At 38.3% G+C, this 23,406-nt stretch overlaps 1 protein-coding gene across 1 annotated transcript; it reads left to right on the top strand.

Moving 5' to 3' along the window:
* Positions 1 to 4,404: 4,404 nt before the first annotated feature.
* LOC149473071 (uncharacterized) lies at positions 4,405 to 22,226 on the top strand. The gene is given in 4 exon segments (XM_089683625.1): positions 4,405 to 4,916; positions 5,409 to 7,383; positions 20,554 to 20,624; positions 22,136 to 22,226. Coding segments are annotated over 4 exon segments (2,649 nt in total).
* The last annotated feature ends 1,180 nt before the right edge of the window (positions 22,227 to 23,406 follow it).

The raw sequence follows: 23,406 nt of genomic DNA, 5'->3' as shown, positions 1-23,406 counted from the left end.
TCCTTGAGCTTGTTTTTTTTTTTATATTATTAAGGAGTAAATAACTTAGATGGGGATGAGGGGTACATGGGATGCCCGAGGAACTGTAAAACTGAAGACAACTCCCTGGAACTATGTACCAGTAGTCAGTAGTAGTTAGATATCATGGGGCCCTGTACAGCCTACCTGACAGGCCCACCCCCCCACCCCCCCCCGCCAGAAAAAAAATCAAAATTATATTTACGGTAAAAATACACTGAAAACGTTATTAATATACACAAGCCCAAAAAAATTCTAAAATCTAAATGATAAAACTGTACTGAGTTAATAAATAAAGCTGTGTGTGTAATTGAGGTCTTGGGGCTCATTCTCATGGGTGCTGTGGCCTGTAGAGTGTGAATCAGTGGTTTGTTTATGTGGCTGGAGCCACTTGGAGCCGATTGCAGGCAACCTATGTTACACTATGGAAATGCTGCAGGTCCTAATTTGACAGGCATATAGGTGCAGGTGTACAGCCCTGAACACAGACAGTGAGCATTCAGGGCCACTTTCCCACACCTGCACACCTGTCAGGAGGGCCGGGGGTACCCCTTTATCAGTGGCTATGCCAGTAGTAGGAACCAAAATTTGACCCCTCTGACTATTCCTCCAGCTCCCCCTAGCTACCTAGGAGGGTACTACAGTTATATCTTCTTTTACAGGTATGCCTTTTTTTAAAACATTTTGTAAAGAGACAGGGTAATTTTAAAGAAAAGAGAGAGACTTCTGAAACACATTGTACCACAGTCATCTATTTTACCAAATGGTGAACTAGAAGGCTGAAACAATTCTGATTTTACGAGTGTTTTAGACTTGAATCAGCGCCCTACATTTTTCATGGTAACTGCATGCATGCTACATAACATGTAAACCTAAAGTGCTTCTAAGCGCAAAAGTTGGACGTCTATGGACGTACTTAACTTTCATCCACTATACCAGGATGATGCCTGCAGCTACAGGCATCCTCTTGGTATCTTTCTTTTCAGCCAGTGATTCCCTCTTTTGTAAAAGCCATCCTAGTAGCTGATTATCCACTTGATTGCTTTTACGGGCAGTAGGAGGGGACCCCCCCCCCTGGTGCCCACTGGTGCTTCTCTGGACTCTCCCATGTGTTTTATGGAGCCCAGTATCTGATCCGGCATTGCCATTGGGCTGCCATAGAGCTGTCTCTATGATCCTGGGAGACGGAAAGTGACATCATTTTTTAAAATCATGCTTTCCAGGGCAAAGGAGATATCTGGGGTCTTATTGACCCCAAATGACCCCAGTAACAATGTAAAAATAAAAATAAAGAATGCAGAAACAAACACAAACGTAGGTTGCGCCTGCATATGTAAACAGTGTTCGTACCACACAGGTGAGGTATTGCTGCAAACTTTACAGCGAGAGCAATAATTCTAGCACAGTAACATTTTTAAAGTGTCGCCTATGGAGATTTTTAAGTACTGTAGTTTGGCGCCATTTCATAAGTATTCACAATTTTAGATGTTAGGTATCTATTTACTCGGTGTAATATCATCTTTTATATTTTACCAAAAAATAGGTTATATATTGTTTTTTTTGCATTAAAATTCATTAAAGTATATTTTAAAAAAAAAGAGTATGAAAAATCACTGCGTAAATACAGTGTGACATAGAAAAATGTAACATCCACTGTTTTATTTTCTAGGGTCTCTGTTTAAAAAATAATATATAATATTTGGGGGTTCTGAGCAATTTTCTAACAAAAAAAATTATGGTTTTTACATGTAGGAGTGAAATGTCAGAATTTGCCTGGTAGGCAAGTGGTTAACACAGGGGACATCTTTGTTTAGTCATCATCCAGGGTTACCATATACTTCCTGGTTTGAGATGCTTTCTCAAAAATGACACAATCATATAAATCCTGGTGACCTGCAGCCTCTCACCTACAAAGTTACAATGTTGCATTTTGATCACTAGGGGAGAGGAGACTGGGGAAAAGCTTCCTCTTGCCTGCAGCAGACTGATCACATGTCATCAAGCAGAACTATAGGTAAAACTTTTTTTCCATTTTTTGATAGAGTAAGGGAGGGTTATAACCCCTGTCAGATGTCTTTTTGCAGTCTGTGTCCCATTGCAGAGATTTCCATTCACTTCCTGTCCCATAGCCAAACAGGAAGTGAGAGGAAATCCCTTCAGATTAAGGGAATTCCTTGGGGACTTCCAGGTCACCAGAACTAGTGTCACCATTGGAAAATTTCCCCATTACTTTTCTGGGGACAGCCCAAAATTTGTGACCCTGCATTCACTATATCTGGTCTCCCACAGTACACACAACATGGAAATGCGATGATTTTACTAAATATAAATTAATAAATACCTTTTTTCATCAGCAGTATATAACAGTATTGTGACTTCTATCTGTGTCCAGCTGAGCACTGTTTAAAGCTTGTAGGAGGAATTTTCATTCTCCTCTGACTGTCCAATGAGGCTGCATAACCCCTGACCTTGTGTCTGGACAGCGCTGATTGGCCCTATGCTGATCACATCACCTTACCAAAGAAGAGTAAAACTCTCTAGCAATACACACTAAACTGAGCATGTGCAGAGTGACTCCTAGAGCTCTGTACTATTAGTAGATAGATTGGGGACAGTAGAAGAAGGGAGGATCAGAGAAGACAGGATCAAACAGTCATTTTACACAATGCGCAGGATTAACCCTTTAGGTTTCACAGTGAGTATAACAAGCATGTTTTACTGCATATATTACTGCATATACAGACTGATTTTACTGTTGTGAATTTAGTAACACTTTAATTTCTCTTTAGGTAATTCAAATATATTTATCATTTTCTGAAGATAAATTTGACAATTACTTTTAAATATACCATTTGTATTTTGTGGTTTGAAAGAGAAAGAAACAGGTAGAGTAAGGCTTAGAAAAAACAAAGAAAATAAAGATGATAGTACAATACCCCTATTTAATATGCATGGATACAGGAAAGTATTTGAAAATAAACCACTAAGTCTAACTGCTACGAATGTCCTAGTTTCTCTCGAAGTTTAAACCATATTAGAGTTCTATTTTTGTATATTAAGTAAATAAATTTGAGGAATTAGTTGGATTCCTTAAAGCACCGAAACTTCATTTCAATGTACTGTATGAGTTTCCTCATTTGCTTTCAGAATATTTCCCTCTGGTCTAATGTATTCTGCTTCTTTTAACCAGAAGAACGATGAAGGTCTCACAATAGTTATGTTAGAAGCTTTCCTTAACCTAATATCTAATATCTTCTTATTAACAGTACTAACATGTATGAATGAGTTGGATCTTAATAGAATAATTGAGTTATTATATTTATATTTGTTCTAGATTGGGAAAAGTAAGTAATTAGACTTCATAGTCTGTGAATATACATATTAACATATATCTTGGGTTTTCTTTACATTCAAGCCACACATGTGGTAGCAATTGGTCTATCCATCCTCCCCCATCTATGTAGGGGATTATGTTTCACTAACTAGAGAATTGTAAAAATATATTTCATACATGCTAGGTTTGTACTGTAATATTTCTTGATTGCGATATTTATATATGAGATAACTCTTGTTAAGATTATTTTTAGGAGAATATATATATATATATATGTGTGTGTGTGTAAATCATCTAATTTACTCTGATTGATGGAATGTCTAGGCCTTCTTAGGTTACACTCAGACTTTAGGAGAAGTAGACTGGAGGTTTGTTATATATACACATCTGTTTCCAATTATCTTGGTGGGACTACAAGGAGAAGATCAGCCCATTTTTAGGAGATGGTGGGGGCTGGATTGCTCTTTTAAGAGCAGAACAAAGACTTTTTAAGGTCACACTCTATATAGAAGCCTTGATGCGACACACATACACACACATACACACACATATACATATATACAATCTTATTATCAAGAACTTAACTATATTTTTTGGACATTATTTAAACATTCTGTATGCCAATATTTTATTTCTAATTTTATGCAACATTATTATTAAATCATCTTTTTGAGTTTATGCAAGAAGTGGAAGGACTTTCTATCTGAACATTTCTCATCAATACAAGTTAATAAAATATCGAGACAATACGATATTTTACAGTGGCAAGCCTCCAGTTCGATTTGTTTCCGATGATCGATTATTTTTGACTTTTTTGTCTTTCACCTTGCTGAGAGGGACGATGTTTGTAAGTCAACAAAATATGAAGTCAAGATTTCAGGAGAAGTAAAAGTCTGCAACAGATGAATCGTCGGCATAATCGAGAACCTAAAAGCAGGATTGGTGAGAATTTTGCGCAATTGCAAAAAAACCGCTGTTCCTTGGTGATGTCATTTCCCACCAAGAGAGAAAAGACGCGTTATGTAAAGAAAGACCTTCTTAATCGGTAAGTAATGGATTTTATTGATGAATTATCTAGAGAGAGTAAGTTAGAATTCAAGAACCTGTCTACATTTGTTAAAGATGATGAACTTTGGCGGTTCATGTATAATGAATGCTTACAGGCTAATATTAAGATAGAAAAATCTAAGTTTTCCTTTAAGAAACTGAGCAAACAAGTTAGAAATGTTATGAAGTTAGTTAATGATTTTAACGCCATGATTTTTGATGTTCCTAAGACTGCTGCTTGTGTAATGAAGCAAGATCAGAGCAGTGTATGTGCTAATTGCCAGATTTTGACTGAGCAAATAGATGATCTGCAAAGTGCAATTCAAACAAAAGACATTCAGTTATCTGACCTGCAGAATGATGTAAAAAGAATTTGTGTGAATACTAAGGCAGAGAAACAAAAATCTTTTGTACCAGAGATCCAGTCTATAGAAGGAGACCCTATAGATCAGGAAGAAATGTTTAAGAGAAAATTAAGGGATAAAGCTGCAGAACTTAATCTTAAAATCCTTGATCAGCTCATGAAAATTTTGAAGGATATGCCAGCCTATGATAAGGAAGCCGATGCTTTCCATAACATGGAGGTTTATGAAAATTTTTGTAATAATTTTTGTTTAAATCAGGAGCAAAGAAATTTTCTATTCTGTTTATGGCTCCCCAGCGTTATGGCACGTAGATTAATCAAAACGCCATATATTGAGGATGATGAGGAAATGCATAGCAATGCATCAGACCGACTGCGTCAATTATTGATATTTACTACTGGAGAGGAAACTCCTTCTTTGGAAATCTTAGACTCCTTAAGAGCTACGATTAATGATGATCCTTTTGATTTTAAAAATAGATTTTCGAAAGTATACAAAATGATATTTAATTTAGACAATGAGACTCCTTCTATGGTAAATGCTTTTGTTAAAAAATTCAAGTATCTTGATCCAGCATATTTTATTATTGCTACTGGAAAAAATGATTTAGATCAAGCAGCCAAAGTTATAGATACATTTAGAAGACTTAAATTAAACAATCAGAAGAAGGAAAGTTTAATTGTTCAAAATGGAGAACAGAGAGAGACCATGTGCTTAGCCACACCCAATTATGATGATGAACACGTCACAGGCAGGACGAGAGTCTCAGAGCAGACAGGAAATACTATTTGTTTCTATTGTAAACGATTTGGTCATTTGAAAAGAGATTGTATTCATTATAAATTAGATTTACAAAGAAAAACATTGGAATTAGAAGACCAAAATATAATTTCTGAACAATCTGCTCCTCCATGTTCCAACAATAGTCTGTCTGAGTTGCCTTATGCCTCAGAAGTTAAAAAGATCAGTTCACTGAGAGTTAACAACAGCTTAAACAATATGGTAAACAGTGCTGTTGTCATTAATAGGAATGGTTTATTGCCATTGCCGAAATTTAAATCAGGATCAAATCGAGATTCTTCTTCCTTACCGTTGGAATATGTTGCTCCAAATTTATTGGATGAAAGTGGAAGGCCCAAATCAATATTCATTGATTCTTCCATGTACTGTAATGTTGGAAGTATTTGTACAGCAATTGCTGACATGTCTTCAGATCATAAATGGCCACATACAGGAACCAATCTTGAATTGGAACAATTGGTTAGATCACATAAAGATCTTTGGAGTCAAAGCAAAAATGATGCAGGTTTGTTTACAGATTTTGAAGTTGACATAGAAGGTAGAGACCCTAAGCCTCAACCTCAATACAAATTGCCATTAGAATCAATTAATCCAATCTCTTCCATTGTAGATGAGTTTTTACAGCAAGGAATTTTAAAGAAAGTACAATCAGTGGTGAATAATTGTATTTGGCCTATCAAAGCTGATAATTCATATTCTTTATCAGTTGATTTCAAGACATTGAACAAATGCATCACAAATAACAAATCTATTGTTCCTGATTGTAACATAATGTCACATCTGGATGCCAAGGCCAAAATATTCTCTGTACTTGAAATCGCCAATAGCCATTTGTCAGTACCCTTAGCTAAGAGTTGTCAATATAAACTTGCTTTTAGCTTCAACAAAGAAACATATACATTCATAAGATTAGCCCCAGGCTTAGATGTAAGTGATGGAATTGTTCATGAGTATTTGGGAAAAATATTATCTAAATTCTCTAGGCCAGAATGTATTGTCCAGCATGTAGACAAGCTTCTCTTGTCTACACAAAATATAACTGAACATATCACTCTTTTGTCTGAAATATTTATGTTGTTACAAACAGCAGGATTGAAATTGAATACAGAGAAAGTTCAGTTGATGAAAAGACAGGTGGAATTCCTTCATATGCAAATTAGTCATGGACAGAGACAGTTGTTACAAGAAAAAGTTAGAACTATTTCTGCTTATCCAATTCCAACAAATCGCAAGGCTTTGCATCAGTTTTTGAGTGAAGTAAATCATTGTAAAGATTTTATACCCAATTTTGCAGAGAAGTCTTGATCATTATTTGATCCTTTGAGACAAAAAGATGGAGTATTTGATCAATGGGATCAAACTGAGAAAGAAGCTTTTGAACTATTGAAATGGGATTTGCAGAATGCTACTACATTAAATACTGTTGAGTTTTGTAGTAAAATTCCTTTTGTTTTAGAAACCAATGTTTCCAATAATGCAATCTCAGCAACTTTGTCACAATTAAAAGAAGGTAATCAGAAAATAATAGGTTTCTTCTCAAGAACTTTGACAAATATGGAGAAAAACTTTGATGCACATATGAAAAAATTGTTAAGTGTTTTCTTTGCAGTCAAGGTAACTGAAAACATTGTTAGATCAAGTAAGATCATATTACAGACACCTGATTCATCACTGAAACTCCTACAGGAAGATGGTTCAACAGAAAAATATCGTGAAAATTATCCTATATGGTACAAAACACTATCATCCAAACACATACAGATAGAAGTAACAAAAAGACCTTTTCAGGAAAACATACCAACACATGTTTGTACAGCTGTAAGTGAGAAGTTTGTACCTCATGTTTTCAACATAGGAACTGAGAAAAGTTTGAAACCAGTATGTATTACTGCAGATCAGTCTTACACTACAAGAAGTAAGCCAACACAAAAAACAGTTACGCATTTTTCCAATTTTATAGAGATAAGATCAAAGGCATAGTCCTTTGTCATCTCTGGGTTGATACAAAACCTTTCTTTGGTTTTGAAACCAAGGTTTTGATTCATGACCAATAATGGAGATGTAGCGTCCTGTTATATTTATTTTTGTTTATTTCAGGTACTTATTTAGCATCGTCAATTTATGTAGTGCTTTTTACATATATAGTACATTCACATAAGTCCCTAACCCTCAAGAGGTGTACAATCTAAGGTCCCTAACTCACAGTCATACATACACATACTAAGGCCAGTTTAGATAGGAGCAATTCTCCTACCAACGTGACTTTGGAGTGTGGGAGGAAACCGGAGTACCCGGAGGAAACCCACGCAAGCACAGGGAGAACATACAAATTCCAGGCAGGTGATGCCATGGTTGGGATTTGAATCAGCGACCCTATTACTGTTAGGCGGAAGTGCCTGCATTCTAAAATAGAACACTACAAGTCAATAAGAAGTGTTATAATCAAAATATGTCTTCCATGTCATGACTAGAAATGTTTGTGATTGTGATATGTAATGTTAACAGATAAATGTAAGAGGATTAATCCATGTAAAATTATCAATGCCAAAATAATGATACTGCATTTCTGTTACAGGAAATGACCTAAGAGTAACTGTTAAAGGAAGAAAACTGAAATATTTCTAAACCTTTCAGATGATAATACATTTTCCAAGAAGGAAATTTATTCTGGAAGAAGCTTTGCAACAAGAATTTCATTCATCATAGTTTTTGTTGTTCTTTTTATGTTCAATAAAGTTATTTTAACTTTACAGAGCGCTAGAAGAAGACAAGACATCTCAAGGCATCTCATAGAGGAAGAACTTATAAAACAATTGACTTTTGACTACTGATGAAATAATTCATTCATCAGATATATTGGTTTTTTTTGTGTGTACATTTTATTTTGACATGATATGTTTATCATATCAAGATGAGATCAGTTTTCACATGAACATTTGCAATCACACACTATGTATTTTCAGAAGTGAAAGGGTTAAACTTTTGTTACAACAGAGTCACTCTACTTAGTTAGAATATCTGCTGTTAATTAAGCTAGAGATACCGTATTTGCCGGCGTATAAGACGACTTTTTGACCCTTGAAAATCTTCTCTAAAGTCGGGGGTCATCTTATACGCCGGTATACGGCATCTGACACTGTTTAGGGGGGCTGCGGCATTAAGTACAGGGGAGGGCAGGGGCTGATGCCTCTTACCTGGATCCAGTCCCACGACGATCCGGTCCAGGAAGCGCGGCGTCTCCTTCAGTTCGGCCACTGGATGTTCGTGCGGCTGCTCGGCTCCGCCTCCTCACCAATGATTGGCCGCCAGAACTGTAGCTCAGGAAAGGCACACAGGCGGCCAATCACCGGCAAGGGGGCGGAGCCGAGCGGCCCCGCGAAACTCGAGTGCCGGAGCAGCAGGTAAGTGTTCTGTGTAGAGGTGCTGCTGCAACCACCTATGCTGGCTGCAGCAGCACCATACGAGAACAGGGTCAGCAAGTCTCAGTGGGAGGAATAGTGCCCCATCATTGGTGTTACTGATACCAATGATGGGGCACTATTCCTCCCACTGACACCAACGATGGGGCACTATTCCTCCCACTGACACCAACGATGGGGCACTATTCCTCCCCCCCACTGACACCAATGATGGGGCACTATTCCCCCCCCCACTGACACCAACGATGGGGCACTATTCCACCCCCCACTGACACCAATGATGGGACACTATTCCTCCCCCACTGACACCAACGATGGGGCACTATTCCTCCCACTGACACCAATGATGGGGCACTATTCCCCCCCCCACTGACACCAACGATGGGGCACTATTCCACCCCCCACTGACACCAATGATGGGGCACTATTCCACCCCTCACTGACACCAATGATGGGACACCATTCCTCCCACTGACACCAATGATGGGGCACCATTCCTGCCACTGACACCAATGATGGGGCACTATTCCTCCCACTGACACCAATGATGGGGTACTATTCCTGCCACTGACACCAATGATGGGGCACTATTCCTCCCACTGATACCAATGATGGGGCACTATTCCTCCCACTGATACCAATGATGGGGCACTATTCCTCCCACTGATACCAATGATGGGGCACTATTCCTCCCACTGACACTAATGATAGGGCACTATTCCTGCCACTAATACCAATGATGGGGCACTATTCCTCCCACTGGCACTAATGATAGGGCACTATTCCTGCCACTAATACCAATGATGGGGCACTATTCCTCCCACTGGTGTGCATTGGAAGAGGGGTAGTCTTATACGGCGAGTATAGCCCAAACACTACATTTTAGCAGGAAAAGTAGGGGGGTCGTCTTATACGCCCAGTCGTCTTATACGCCGGCAAATACGGTAAGTTTTTCTAAGGTACATATAGGAAAACTTAGGCAAGCTTTACATTGTTATTTGTATGTTTTTTTTAAAAAAAATCATTTGATATACATGTATGGATTGAAGCTAGGGAACATATGTTATGGTTAAATGTTAATAAGGTAATTTGAAAAATGTATGGATTATAGAACTGTGTGCTACACACATTTTGGAGGGAAAATATGAAACATCTATTTTTTTTAAGTGACATATTTTAAAGTATTGTACTATAATGTTACAGTTATACATTTATTAAGGGGATGAATTATTTAGTGAAAGGAAAATAATAAGGGTAAAAATATTTTTATGTGATACATAACAAAAGGTTTATCAAAGAATTTGTTTTCCCATTATAGAATCAAATTGAAGATATGTTCAGATCAATTATCTTAAGATCCAAAAACACATGAATGGATACGAAAGTGACGAGAATGTGTATAAATGGATTAAGATAAGGAAAATGATTAAGATTCGATAAAATCGATCATTTTGAGAGGGAAATGTTAGAAGCTTTCCTTAACCTAATATCTAATATCTTCTTATTAACAGTACTAACATGTATGAATGAGTTGGATCTTAATAGAATAATTGAGTTATTATATTTATATTTGTTCTAGATTGGGAAAAGTAAGTAATTAGACTTCATAGTCTGTGAATATACATATGAACATATATCTTGGGTTTTCTTTACATTCAAGCCACACATGTGGTAGAAATTGGTCTATCCATCCTCCCCCATCTATGTAGGGGATTATGTTTCACTAACTAGAGAATTGTAAAAATATATTTCATACATGCTAGGTTTGTACTGTAATATTTCTTGATTGCGATATTTATATATGAGATAACTCTTGTTAAGATTATTTTTAGGAGAATATATATATATATATATGTGTGTGTAATACATCTAATTTACTCTGATTGATGGAATGTCTAGGCCTTCTTAGGTTACACTCAGACTTTAGGAGAAGTAGACTGGAGGTTTGTTATATATACACATCTGTTTCCAATTATCTTGGTGGGACTACAAGGAGAAGATCAGCCCATTTTTAGGAGATGGTGGGGGCTGGATTGCTCTTTTAAGAGCAGAACAAAGACTTTTTAAGGTCACACTCTATATAGAAGCCTTGATGCGACACACATACACACACATACACACACATATACATATATACAATCTTATTATCAAGAACTTAACTATATTTTTTGGACATTATTTAAACATTCTGTATGCCAATATTTTATTTCTAATTTTATGCAACATTATTATTAAATCTTCTTTTTGAGTTTATGCAAGAAGTGGAAGGACTTTCTATCTGAACATTTCTCATCAATACAAGTTAATAAAATATCGAGACAATACGATATTTTACAAGTTATTACATTGGCGCCATCAAATCTCTCCTGGGCACAGACTATAAGAGCACCTAAGTACAGAGAAATCTTTTCTACAGTAGAATTAACTGAACATTCTGAGGCCCTTTTCACACTGCATTGCTCATTCTTAAGGTGGCCATAGATGACCCATTTTTTTTCAATCAGCCAGCAGACTGATTGAAAAAAAAAATGAATGGCTTACTCCATCCACAAAAGATGTTTTAATTTTTTTTATTGGATATGTTTTATAACAGAAAGTAGAAAATAGTTAGGGTTTTTTTTCAAAATTTTTGATCTTTTTCAGTTATATAATAAAATATAAAAAACCCAGTGGTTATCAAAAACTAGCAAAAGAAAGCTCTATATGTGTGGAAAAAGTATATACATTTAATTTGGGTACAGTGTTGAATGGCAGAGCAATGTCCAGTTAAAGTAGCACAGTGATGAATAGCAAAACAATGGTCTGGTCATGAAGAGGGTAAAAACCTCTGGGGTCAAGTGGTTAAATGCACTTTGAATTCTTGATAGGCAGAACATAAGGCCCATTTTAAGCACCTGTTGAATGACCACATGACGTGTTTTATTGGCTTCTGTGTATCTTCCCAGTACTGCAGATCAGATGTTGGTTGGGTTTATAATGTTGATTTCTTCTCATTTCTCTGCTGTGCGATTTTTAAATAATAAGATGTTTGTACTCATTATAAAATCTATTTTTTGGAGTCCATTGAGTGACATGGGAAGATTTCACCTTCAGTTTATATTGCTGCCTACAGGAGGATTAGACCCTGCAAACCAAAAAATTGTGTCAATCCAAGATAACAATTCCTACTACTGGCATGCTTCAGTTTTGTCGCAAGCAGTAACAGGAGCATGATCATAAACATGTAGGAGTGAGACCTGTGTTCCCCAGGGATCTTCAAGAATAGCTTTTAATGTAAGCACAAAAATCTTATTTTCTTTCTTGTCCATGGAAGGTCACCTTTGGGATGCCCAAGAGCAGTCCAACTGGTGGGCAACAGCAAACAACTGCTAACAGGTCCAACATGAATAATATAATACTGGAGACTGTCTATTGCTCGAGAAAACCATTTATCTGAAGGACCATACAATTGAAGTTGGCACCAGATGACGCCACAACACCCATTTGGTAACAGAATGTTAACAAAGACTAGGTGGTAAATCAAATATAGGGAACCGAAGCTGGATGTCAAAAGAGCAGAATACATAGTGAGAAATGTCCTCACATGGAAAAAAAGGACATTGCTTCAAAACAGTATAAGCTTGAAGTTGGCCTAACAGATCCATCTGCAAGGATGAAAATAAAATGAATTCCCTACAGGGAACATCAGGAAGGGCATCTAAGAATCAATACAGAAAGGAAGAGACTTACAGCCTAAACCTTGGCCAGCAAGAAGAAGGAGCTCCACTCAAGCAGACCATACACAATCAAAACCCGAAAGCTTTGTGGAGTGAAAAACATAAATAGCTCATATGATTATGCCATCACTTGTTTAGTTTTTCTAATAAAAATCCATCATGTTGAATCAGGCATTTTCTGGCACGCTAATGCTGTGAAAAACAAACAATTCAAAATTTTCGTTCAGTTTTTGCATTGTCTGTGGCCTGCTTTAGAGACTTGGGGCTGGACAGAGGGAAAGCAATGTCCTGGTTAAGGGAAGATCAGTCAGAGCCACACTAAAATAGAAGTAGGTCCTAGGGTCTCATTGCACATGAACCCAAAATAGGTACAGGATTCCCTGCATGGAATGGCTGTCAGGGCAGACATTAAGCCCACTGAGGAGATGACCAAGGAAGACCCCTGCAAAGTGAACTTAGTGCAGAATTTACTTCAGGAAGTGTATTGGTAATTCCTAAGATCCCATGGAGTCCCCCTTGGTGAGATCCCATGGAGTCCCCCTTGGTGAGATCCCATGGAGTACCCCTTGGTATGATCCCATGAAGTCCCCCTTGGTATGATCCCATGGAGTCCCCCTTTCCAAACAAGGTAAAGAACATGGGGACACTCCATACAAGTGTTAGGCAAGAGGTAGAAGGCTGATCTCTTTCCCAAACATTAGTGAAGAAGAATTCAGACTTAATAGAACTGAGGACAAAGCTCAATCAGCTCTGCTTGCTCATTCATAATAGTGAAGGACCATTTAGAGTTGTGTATCTGTGTAAAGTATCTGCTCTGTGTTTGCATAAGCATCACCAGATACATTAAACATCATCACAGGCTGTGTGCTGTTTTTCATGGTCTCCAGAGCAGCTCCTGCTGCCAGATACCAGAGCTGTCAATCACAAATCCTTTCTAACAACATTATCTGATGGGATGGGGGAATGTCCAACCATGCTGCTTAGAAATGAAGAGACGGATTTGAACAGGACCAAATACTATATTGCACTTAGACTAAGCAGCTAAACTAAATATGTATAGTAATAGATCTTCTTTAAGCTGTATATTCTGTGTAGCACCTATCTGTCAGTGGCATCTTTTCCTCATCCGTGTGTACCTGTTTTGCAGCAGGTCACTTTACTGCCTAGGCTGTAAATGTGGAGGCCACATATTGTCAGTTCCTCCCAACTGTTTGCTCCTTGCTACTCATGTGCTAGTCATGCAACATGCAACAATATAACATATAACGATCATTTTGATGTTTCTAGCATATTGAATGTACAAATTAAGATATTTAATCGGTAAAAATACTTTTCGATGAATTTGACCAAATCAATCGGTCCTGGCAGAAATAGCCAAACTCTGATTTTTTTGTTTTTGAGCAAATGATCATTTGAAGTAATCAAATACATGATCAATAATTTATTTCCTGTTATGTGCATGATCGAAATTAGAGAGAAGGGATGGCATGGAGTCTGGTGGCTACAGGGTGCAGCCAATAAATACAATTTGATGGATTTGCTACATCTTCCTTAGGACATGTATAATTAACTAATAATTCAGCTTGTGGCCTGGATATGCTTTTTCATCACTTTGGCAGATCCTCTTTAGACAAATCCAGAAGTAAATAAAGCCATATAATTAATTGTTTTCTGTTGGATCCACATTATAATCATTATTTTATAGCATTATCCCGTTGATTGAGCCATCCTACTTGAGATATCTAGCCCAGCATCTGCTGTTTGATTAGGTGATGAGCAATTACTGCATTCAGTCCTTTGATTTTGCAAATATAATCCAAATTTCAATTATGGCATGTTAATAATACATTGTGAGGTAAGTATTTTGTTAAGTAATGCACACTAAACAAAAAGTAGGAACAGGCTTATGATAAAGAATACAGGGAAATTTCAAGTTTGTGGCTCTTTCTTGAGAACTGGGACACATTTCTTGTTGCAGTCCAGAGGTAGTGTTGTTAACTGTCATGCTACAGGCAAGAGTAAGTAGGCCCAAATCATATTTTCATAAACATTTTGAAAATCAAAGTACATGTCTACCATTGTTTTAACAATGCCATGTCCAAGGAAGGTCAAATGTTTACTGTGTGTGCAGGGGCGGACTGACCATTTGGAAACTCGGGCACTGCCCGAGGGCCCGGGGTCAGTAGGGGGCCCCATGAGAAGCCCCTGGTACCTTTTTCATAGGCTTTTTTGGGTTTGGGCAAGGACACAGGGGCCCCATGATCCCCTATTGCCCGGGGGCCCCAGGAGTTGTCAGTCCGCCTCTGTGTGTGTGCCTTCACAATGGGGACAATTCGCTACAAAGTGTGTTCCCACTGGACACCAGACTATGCGGCTGCATTTCAGTTAGCACAATCTAGAGCACACTTTCTCAACTACAGTAGAGTTCTTCCTAAGATTACTAGAGGTTCCTTGAGCGGGTAACAATGGGGAATTGATCTCCATCCTACACTGACCACCAATGCAAGCGGCAATGTAACCACCAATGTAGGGAGCCTTTTCTATGCTGTGATCACTAATATATAGGAATACCACATTTTTTTTCATTTCAAGATTATTACTGAAAATGATTTTGTTGTATAGAGCAGGAAGGTGGTAAAAAATAATAGGAGTATCTGTCCCAGGTGTCAAATATGCTAAGTAGGCCACATTTGTTAATCTTTAATTAAAACTTTTTACAACTTATGGATCATGTTAAAGTACCATGTGCCATAGGTTTTCAGGTAGAGGTTTCCAAAGACCTGAAAGTTATTTCACAGGTTCCTTCGAGGTTAAAAGGTTGATAAAGGCTGGTCTAGGGAGAAATGTTCTCACCTAGCCTCTGAGACAAGCCTCTGAGTGCATTTAATTTTCAGAATTCTGAAAAGGATGACCCATGTGACTTGGGTTCCTTCCAGTGCTTGTCCGCTCCTCTCCTGCTTTCTCCTCCTCCCAATATAAGTACTCCATGCAGGGTGTGACTGACAGCTCTTGTTTCCTCCTCTTCTGATCCCTTCTCTTCATTGCTGCAACAGAATTCTGCATGAGGTGCTTGTTCTCTCTCATCCTGCACCTGTGGGCAGCGGAAAATGCTCACAACATCATTTGGCACCACCCTAAGTGCTGTCAACAGCGCTATGTACTTGCCAGCAGAAAAGGGATTCCTGAACTGACTCCTCAGGTGAGCTGTGCACATTGGTGGCAGGGGTTGCACAGATAAAAGGGGGTGCAGAGGTGGGAGGGAGTGCAGAAATGTGAAGGGTTGCAATGCAGATGTTGAAGTAGCTGCAATAGTAGATGAGCGTGCAATGATGGAAGAGAATGCAGAGGTGGAAGTGGTTGCAGTGGCAGAAAGGGGTACAGAAGTGGACGTTGTTGCAATGGTGGAAAAGGGTGCAGGGGTGGAACAGAATGAAATGTTAAAAGGGGCAGAAAAGGTGGAAAAGGGTGCAAAGTTGGAAGTGATTGCAATAGTTGAACGGGTTACATTGGTGAAAGAGTGTGCAATGGTGGCAGGGTTGCGGGGTGGAAAGGGTTGCAAAGGTTGACTGATGGAAGGGGGTGAAGAGATGGAAGGGAAAAGGGCTACAGTTGTGGAAAGGGATTGCAGTAGTACAAGGAGGATGGAGCAGGGAATGCAGATGCTAGAAGGGGTTAGAACTAGGTAATGCAATGATGAAAGAGGGTGTAGAGGTGGAAATTGTTGCAATGCTAAGAGTGGGTGCAGAGGTGGTTGCAATAGTAGAACGGGGTTCAGAAGTGGAAATGATTGCAATGGTGGAAGATAGTGCAGATGTGGAAGTGGTTGGGGCTGCAGTTGTGGAAGGGTGAGCAGAAGTGGACAAGGGGGTTCAGGGATAAGAGGTGAATGAAGGGGTACAGAGCTTAGTAGTAGAATGAAGGGGTACAATAGGTTAGTCAGGGTGTGCTGTGGTGAACAAGGGGTTCATAGGTGATGAGGTAGTGCAAAGGTAAGACAGGGGTTCACAGGTGAGCAGTGGACAAGGGATGCAGAGAAGAGTGGTGGACTGCAGCTATGGGGGTTGTGGATGATTTCTGTGTGATAGAGAAGTGAGGATTTTTGCTTCAGGAGAGAATGTTCTTTGGGAAGGAGGGATATTTTTTTTTTTTCGGTGAGGGATTTTACTGGGGAAGACTTTTGTTGGTGGTAAGACTACTGCACAGAGAAACAAACCTAACAAAAAAAAAACAACAGAACTCTGGCGGACTTTTAAGACACCCAAACAACCAATTAAAATACTACATCACTTTATTGCTACATCAATGTTAAAAATAAACCGTTTAAAATTATAAAGCGCATTCCTTTATACCATAAATTAAATTGTCTTGAACCTATCTGAAGGGTATGTTGCACTCACAGCCTCATGAATTGTACAAACATACTGTATATCAAATATCAAAAAACATCATATGTGAGTTCAGTTGGGGGTGGGATCATTCCCAAACTCTAGGTGTTTCGCAGAATCAGGTTCAGCTTCTTCAGGGGATTTATAGAGCTCTGTGGCCTAAATTCAGATCAAACAATGTTAGAAAATATACACATTTTGCATTTTTTACAAGGATAAAACCCCTGTAGATCAAACATCCTTGTATTTTTTTTAGGGGGTGAAATAACCCCCTTAACTAGTAGGGTTCTAAGATTAGCACTTTTTCTATAAACAAACTGGGGTTGCGTCGGTAACACATTACTCAGTGTTTGATCTTTTTTCAGAATAGGCCAATATCTTTTAAAAATACCCTCTACTTCTTTATACTGACAGTTGATTTTTGAAATAAAGGCAAATTCAGCTCTATTTTTATCCTCTTTCATCTTAAAGGCTAAAAGTAAGATGAAAGAGGATAAAAATAGAGCTGAATTTGCCTTTATTTCAAAATTCAACTGTCAGTATAAAGAAGTAGAGGGTATTTTTAAAAGATATTGGCCTATTCTGAAAAAAGATCAAACACTGAGTAATGTGTTACCGACGCAACCCCAGTTTGTTTATAGAAAAAGTGCTAATCTTAGAACCCTACTAGTTAAGGGGGTTATTTCACCCCCTAAAAAAAATACAAGGATGTTTGATCTACAGGGGTTTTATCCTTGTAAAAAATGCAAAATGTGTAGAGTGACAGGTATTAAGCAGAGAAAAATCTTGAGTTGCAAATCGGTTCACACAGGAGAAGAATTCAATATAAAAAAATGTATTACATGTAACACAAAGTATGTAACGTATGTGTTAGAATGTCCTTGTCCATTACAATATGTAGGAAGAACTAAAAGGAATTTAGGTACCAGATTAAAAGAACATGTGGTTAATATAATAAAAGGAAAAAAGGACCATAATGTATCACGACATTTTAAGGAATTTCATAACTCTGACCCTAGGGGAATAAAGTTTTGTGGTATAGATACGGTGGACTCCCATTGGAGGGGAAGTAATAGGGTAAAAGGCATTTCACAAAATGAGACCTATTGGATTTTTAAATTAAACACTTTGAAGCCTAATGGTTTAAATATCGAATTGGATTTGAACTGTTTTATTTCGGATTTTTAATTTTAATATATATTTTAATAATATTTTAGATTTAATATTTTAGATTCATTTGGTATTATATTTATCTTATAGGAAATTATTATATAAAAAATTCTTTAAGTACTGAGAGGAGTTTGTATGGATTCACGAATAACATGTGGATATATGAAGGTAATATAATATAAGATTATAATTTTATAATTTTTTAATTATGATGGTAATATAATGAATGATTTTATATTTATTTTAGAGTATTATTATAGATTTAAAAAATTATTAAGTGTTAAGATATGTGTCTGGATGTATGGGTAAAGATGGTAGAGGTATATACATTTTGATGATGTATTCAAATATTGGTAGTATAATCACATTGGGATTTGATAGAAAATATGAGAGATGTAAGGTATTTTAATCAGTATAGGGGTTGTTCTATTTATTGGCCAGTAGAGGGAGTATTGTGTATCCGTTAGGGGGATGTTATATATGGATATGTATATACACATAGGGAGATATATACACTGAATTTTAATGATATTTATAGGAATGTTCTAGACTGGAAGGTAGGGAGAATATATGAGTAAGGAGTATATATATGTATATCGGTATAGTATGTTAAGATGGAGTTATTTGTATGCTGATATTTTAAATTTTATTTTATTTTATTTTATATATGGGACATTGTATAGTATGCTTTGTATTGTGGATGATAATACAGAGGTACAGGATTTGGATGAGAACGATAAACGGCTATGAGATGAAGTAAGGTGCAATGTGGACAGGTATGGGCGGCGTTTTCCAGCTTCCAAGATGGCGGTTTTGCAGTGCCTTCAGTGGAGGAAGGGCGGTATATAAGGAGTCGATGCACAGACGTCCTTACCCTTCTGAAAAAGTCATAGGAAGTGACAAAACGCGTCAGGACACGTGACGTCAGACGCATCGACGTTAACCGGAAGTGCGATCGCGGCCATCTTGGAAGTGGGAACATGTGGCCAGTGTTCCCTAACTTGCCTACACTTGTATTCCTGTGAGGAGGAGCTGCTTCATCCAAATTTATATGTAAGTTGCTACAATAAAGGATGTTATCTTTGGATTCACTGTTGTAATGGCTGATTTTGTTATGAGGAAAATGGAAGATAAACCCTGAGACTGGATGTGACCCTAATAACAAGAAGTCAACCCGGATTTGTGTTATGCCCTGTCATTTTTCTTATAGGGTAATTATCCATCAGTACACGAGTTGGAGAGTGTTGGTTTGGGTTTAAAGGTGTTCACTGAGGAATATAGAGTGTGGTGATACACTCCTGCATTATTATATGTTGTTTTTTCACAGTTTGTGCAATAGACACGTTGTGAGGGTTTTTACTTATATATTTTGGTACACAAAGGAATATTTGTTTGTGTGTAGAGATTAGTACACGGAGTGAACACATATATATATATATACATATATATATATATATATATATATTTTTTTTTTTTTTTTTTTTGCATGTTGCACATTGAGTGGCACGTGTGTATTTATTATTTGAGGTATGACACTATGTTAAGTTTTTGTTTTTTGAGGTATATTGCCATCAGGATTTGCGTGTATTGAGAAAAAGACTTGTTGGAAAAGAAAAGAAAGAAAAAAGACGATTTTGGACAATTGTTTACACCTGTGTGGGTTTATTTGTTTTGGACATTTGTTGGTTCAATTTTTGATTGTGATGTTTGATTGTTAGATAAAGAGAAAAGTTTATAATTTTTATTTGTTTAGCCTTCAAGGGTGGAGGTGGATCACTTTTCTGGGATATTACACGGGATTTTGTGCTGTGTATTTTAATATATGGTCTATGGAATTAAGCCCCATTCTCATCCCTGCACATTACACAGGTAAGCCAGAGATTTTGTCACATGACTTCATGGGAAAAAAAGGAAAATAGGTATTTAAAATGTGATTTATGCTCAAATGTATGAAGACCAATGGGAGGCAATGGGGAAGCAGCATTTAAAGGTGTTGTATGGTATAGCCTAAACTTGTACTGTAAATAAACCGCCACCTTCCATTTTGTCCCAAACATGTACAGGCACCATATTTATCTATATGTTTTACCAGAAGAATCCAATTTCCTTTTAGCTTTCAGATAACTGCCCTGTCAGGAGGTTAGAAATCAGGAAACAATTCAGCTGTTGAAAAAGAACATTAATTACCAAAAATCTTTCAGATAACTGCTCTGTCACAGGAGGATAGAAATCAGGAAACAATTCAGCTGTTGAAAAAGAACATTAATTACCAAAAATATTTTTCTTTCCTATTTCAAGGTATGGCAGGAGTCACAAATGCACCCTGACAAGTGTAAGAAAGCCAGTGATGAGCCAAAGACATACTGTAGGTAAGGCTGGCCACACAATATACATTTTTTGTTCAGCCAGGGGGTTGAACAAAATAAAAAAGTGCCAATTTCCCCATCCACACATTTGAGGTAGATGGGGGGAATCCCTTCCACTGTGCTTTTGTGTTCTGCCGGCAGGGAGCCTTCCCCGACATTCGAATACAATGATCAGTGTTGTTGGCTATACAATGATCAGTGTTGTTGGCTATTATTAATTGTTGGGGAAAAACCCAACAAGCTGGTTGTACACCAGTTGATTGACTTGCGTACAGCCAGCTAGCCCATACATGGTTCAAAATTTGCCTAGTCCCTGACTAATTTCAATCCTTGTATCACCAGCTTAAGGGGTGAGAAAGGTAAAGTGTGAGGACTGATAATGCTAAAGTCTGTCCTACTGTGATCAATGTATAAATATTATGTGACAGTCTCTGCATGTGGGGGCTTTAATGTAGGCAAGTCTGTACAATATTGAATAGGGGATTTATTTTCCAGCGTGCCAGAAGAAAGATAATCTAAAGCTTTATTTATTTGTTACTTTATTAATTTACTCATTCACTGTAAGGAATAGAGATTGCCATTTAAAAAAGACTGGATTATCAAAAATGTCCTTTTATTTGGGTATGGAGGAGCATGTGACTTGCTTTATGTGACAATGGTACTTGGTGATTGGCCCAGTGTTGTCACATGGGTGATGGTAACATGAACCCCTTGCTTTGCTCTGCACAGGTTCACTTTCAGCCAATTTGTTACAGTACTTGTAGGAACCCTGCTGTTTTTTCCAGGATTCCTCACAGGACCTCTTGCCGGGTCTTCCAGGATCCCTCTTGATAAGTCCAGGAATCCTATGAACACTAGCTCCAGGGTTACCAGTAAAGATGCCGAGCATGTCCTCTGACCAAAAGAGTATTTGAGCACCAGCCCTTGGAATGGCTAGTTCTGTGGCTTATCACCAGCTACCTTAGAGCTAAAAGTGCTAAAATACCTGCCAGTTGCCTGTTTGTTGCTGAACTTTTTTTTTCCGTACTTACCAAACTAGTATGCCAAATCACTTCCAATAATGCATTTATAATGGACCTTCTACCTTTGTGGCAAAGCCCGCTTATTCTTATTGTACCCCCTCCCCAAAACACTTTCGGGGAATTGGATAATATACTTACCTTTCTCTGTCTTCCTCCTGCAGCGCCTACTTAAGTGTGACCTCATCCTGCTTCCAGTCAAGAAGATGACCCTGCACCGTGCTGTGCTCAACATTCCCCAAGTTCTTGTCGACAGGAGGATGATGTCACCCCTGCACTGTGGAAGTTAGGGAAAGGTGAGATCTCTAGCTCCCTCCAGAGGTACTTTTATGCAATGGGTAGGGGAGGGGGCAACTTGAATAAGTGGTCGTTGCCACTGAGGTAGAAGGTTCACTATATCAGACCAGGGAGCAAGTAAAGAAGTTCATAGTTGAGGATAACATACACTTTAACATGAACTCTCTGATAATCACTAATCCAAACCCTTTTCCACAGGTTGGGATTTGATGACTGCTCCAATGAAGCTGCTCTGTATGCCGGTTTCCAGACTGACCCTCTCACTGGTACAGGAGTAGCATCCACATGATCCAGATGGAACATGTCTGAGATACCTGGCAATATTCCAGGGCTGATGATCAGAGGACTGGGACATTGGCCGTCATGGGTTAATGTGAGTGTTACTGGGGGAGTTAAGAGCTCTTACTGTGGAAAGTGGAGCTCTGTTTTTGTTACATGGCTAGAGCAGGGGCGGACTGATCATTCGAGCACTCGGGCACTGCCAGAGGGCCCGGGGTCAGAAGGGGGCCCCATAAAATGCCCCTGGTACCTTTTATAGGCTTTTTTGGGTGTGTTTTGAGTGTGGGCAAGGACACAGGGGCCCCATGATCCCCAATTGCCTGAGGGCCCCATGAGTTGTCAGTCCGTCCCTGGGCTAGAGTTGCCATTTTTCCTTTGTTATATTGGAAATCAGACAACTAAACCAGCACTGACCAACACAGACACCCTTTTCTTCCAGTGTTCTAAATTGGACATCTTGAGAATTACATTTACAACTGTAATGAATGGGTTAATGCTAACGTGTTAGTGCTGTCTGCATCAAAGCTGATATAAAAGATACAAAATAATGCAACAAGGTGTGAATAAATCAATAATTGCATTTTATGATGCAATTTAATGTAGGTACTTGCATTTGATTTAGTATCAGCTTCTTGTAATCCTTTATACAAAAACTAGGGACCATCAGGGCTGGGACCCAGCGAGGTGTGCTGCATGAAAATGTGTTGGAAAGGAGCATGGTGACAGGTAAACTCCCAGGATGTTGCTAAGTGAGGCCAAGTTATTACTGTTCACCTTCACCATCACAGTGATGAGCTCTCAAACTGTGAGCTCAGAGATACTGCATCGGGGGGGAGAGCGCAGGTGAAGGGGGTGTGAATCGGAGAAAGAGCTCACTTCTGTGAAAGTGAAGGTGAACAGTAATAGCTGAGCCATGCTTAGCAACATCCTGGACAGCTTCAGGCCAGGCTTCTTAAGGTATGTAAATGGCCTATCCCTATAGCAAGGGCATTATTCAGTTTTGGTCAAAGCTGCTTTTTCTTATCTGCAGACATCCCTTATCTGTATAGGCTTTTTTTTCATAAAGGTGAACTGTTCCTTTAAATATGAGCTGCATCTTCTTCTTCAAAATTTAGAAAATCTGTACACGTTTATGCTCGCACAACTCTTTAATTCCCTCCAATATTTACACAATTTTGAACCCTTTTTTT

Source organism: Staurois parvus, unplaced genomic scaffold, assembly GCF_062004578.1.
Source record: "Staurois parvus isolate SC_StPar_1 unplaced genomic scaffold, SC_StPar_1.0 ptg000018l, whole genome shotgun sequence".
In the NCBI taxonomy this organism is placed as follows: domain Eukaryota; kingdom Metazoa; phylum Chordata; class Amphibia; order Anura; family Ranidae; genus Staurois; species Staurois parvus.
The sequence above is the reverse complement of the archived record's forward strand: the minus strand, read 5'-3'. Positions and strand labels throughout refer to the sequence as shown.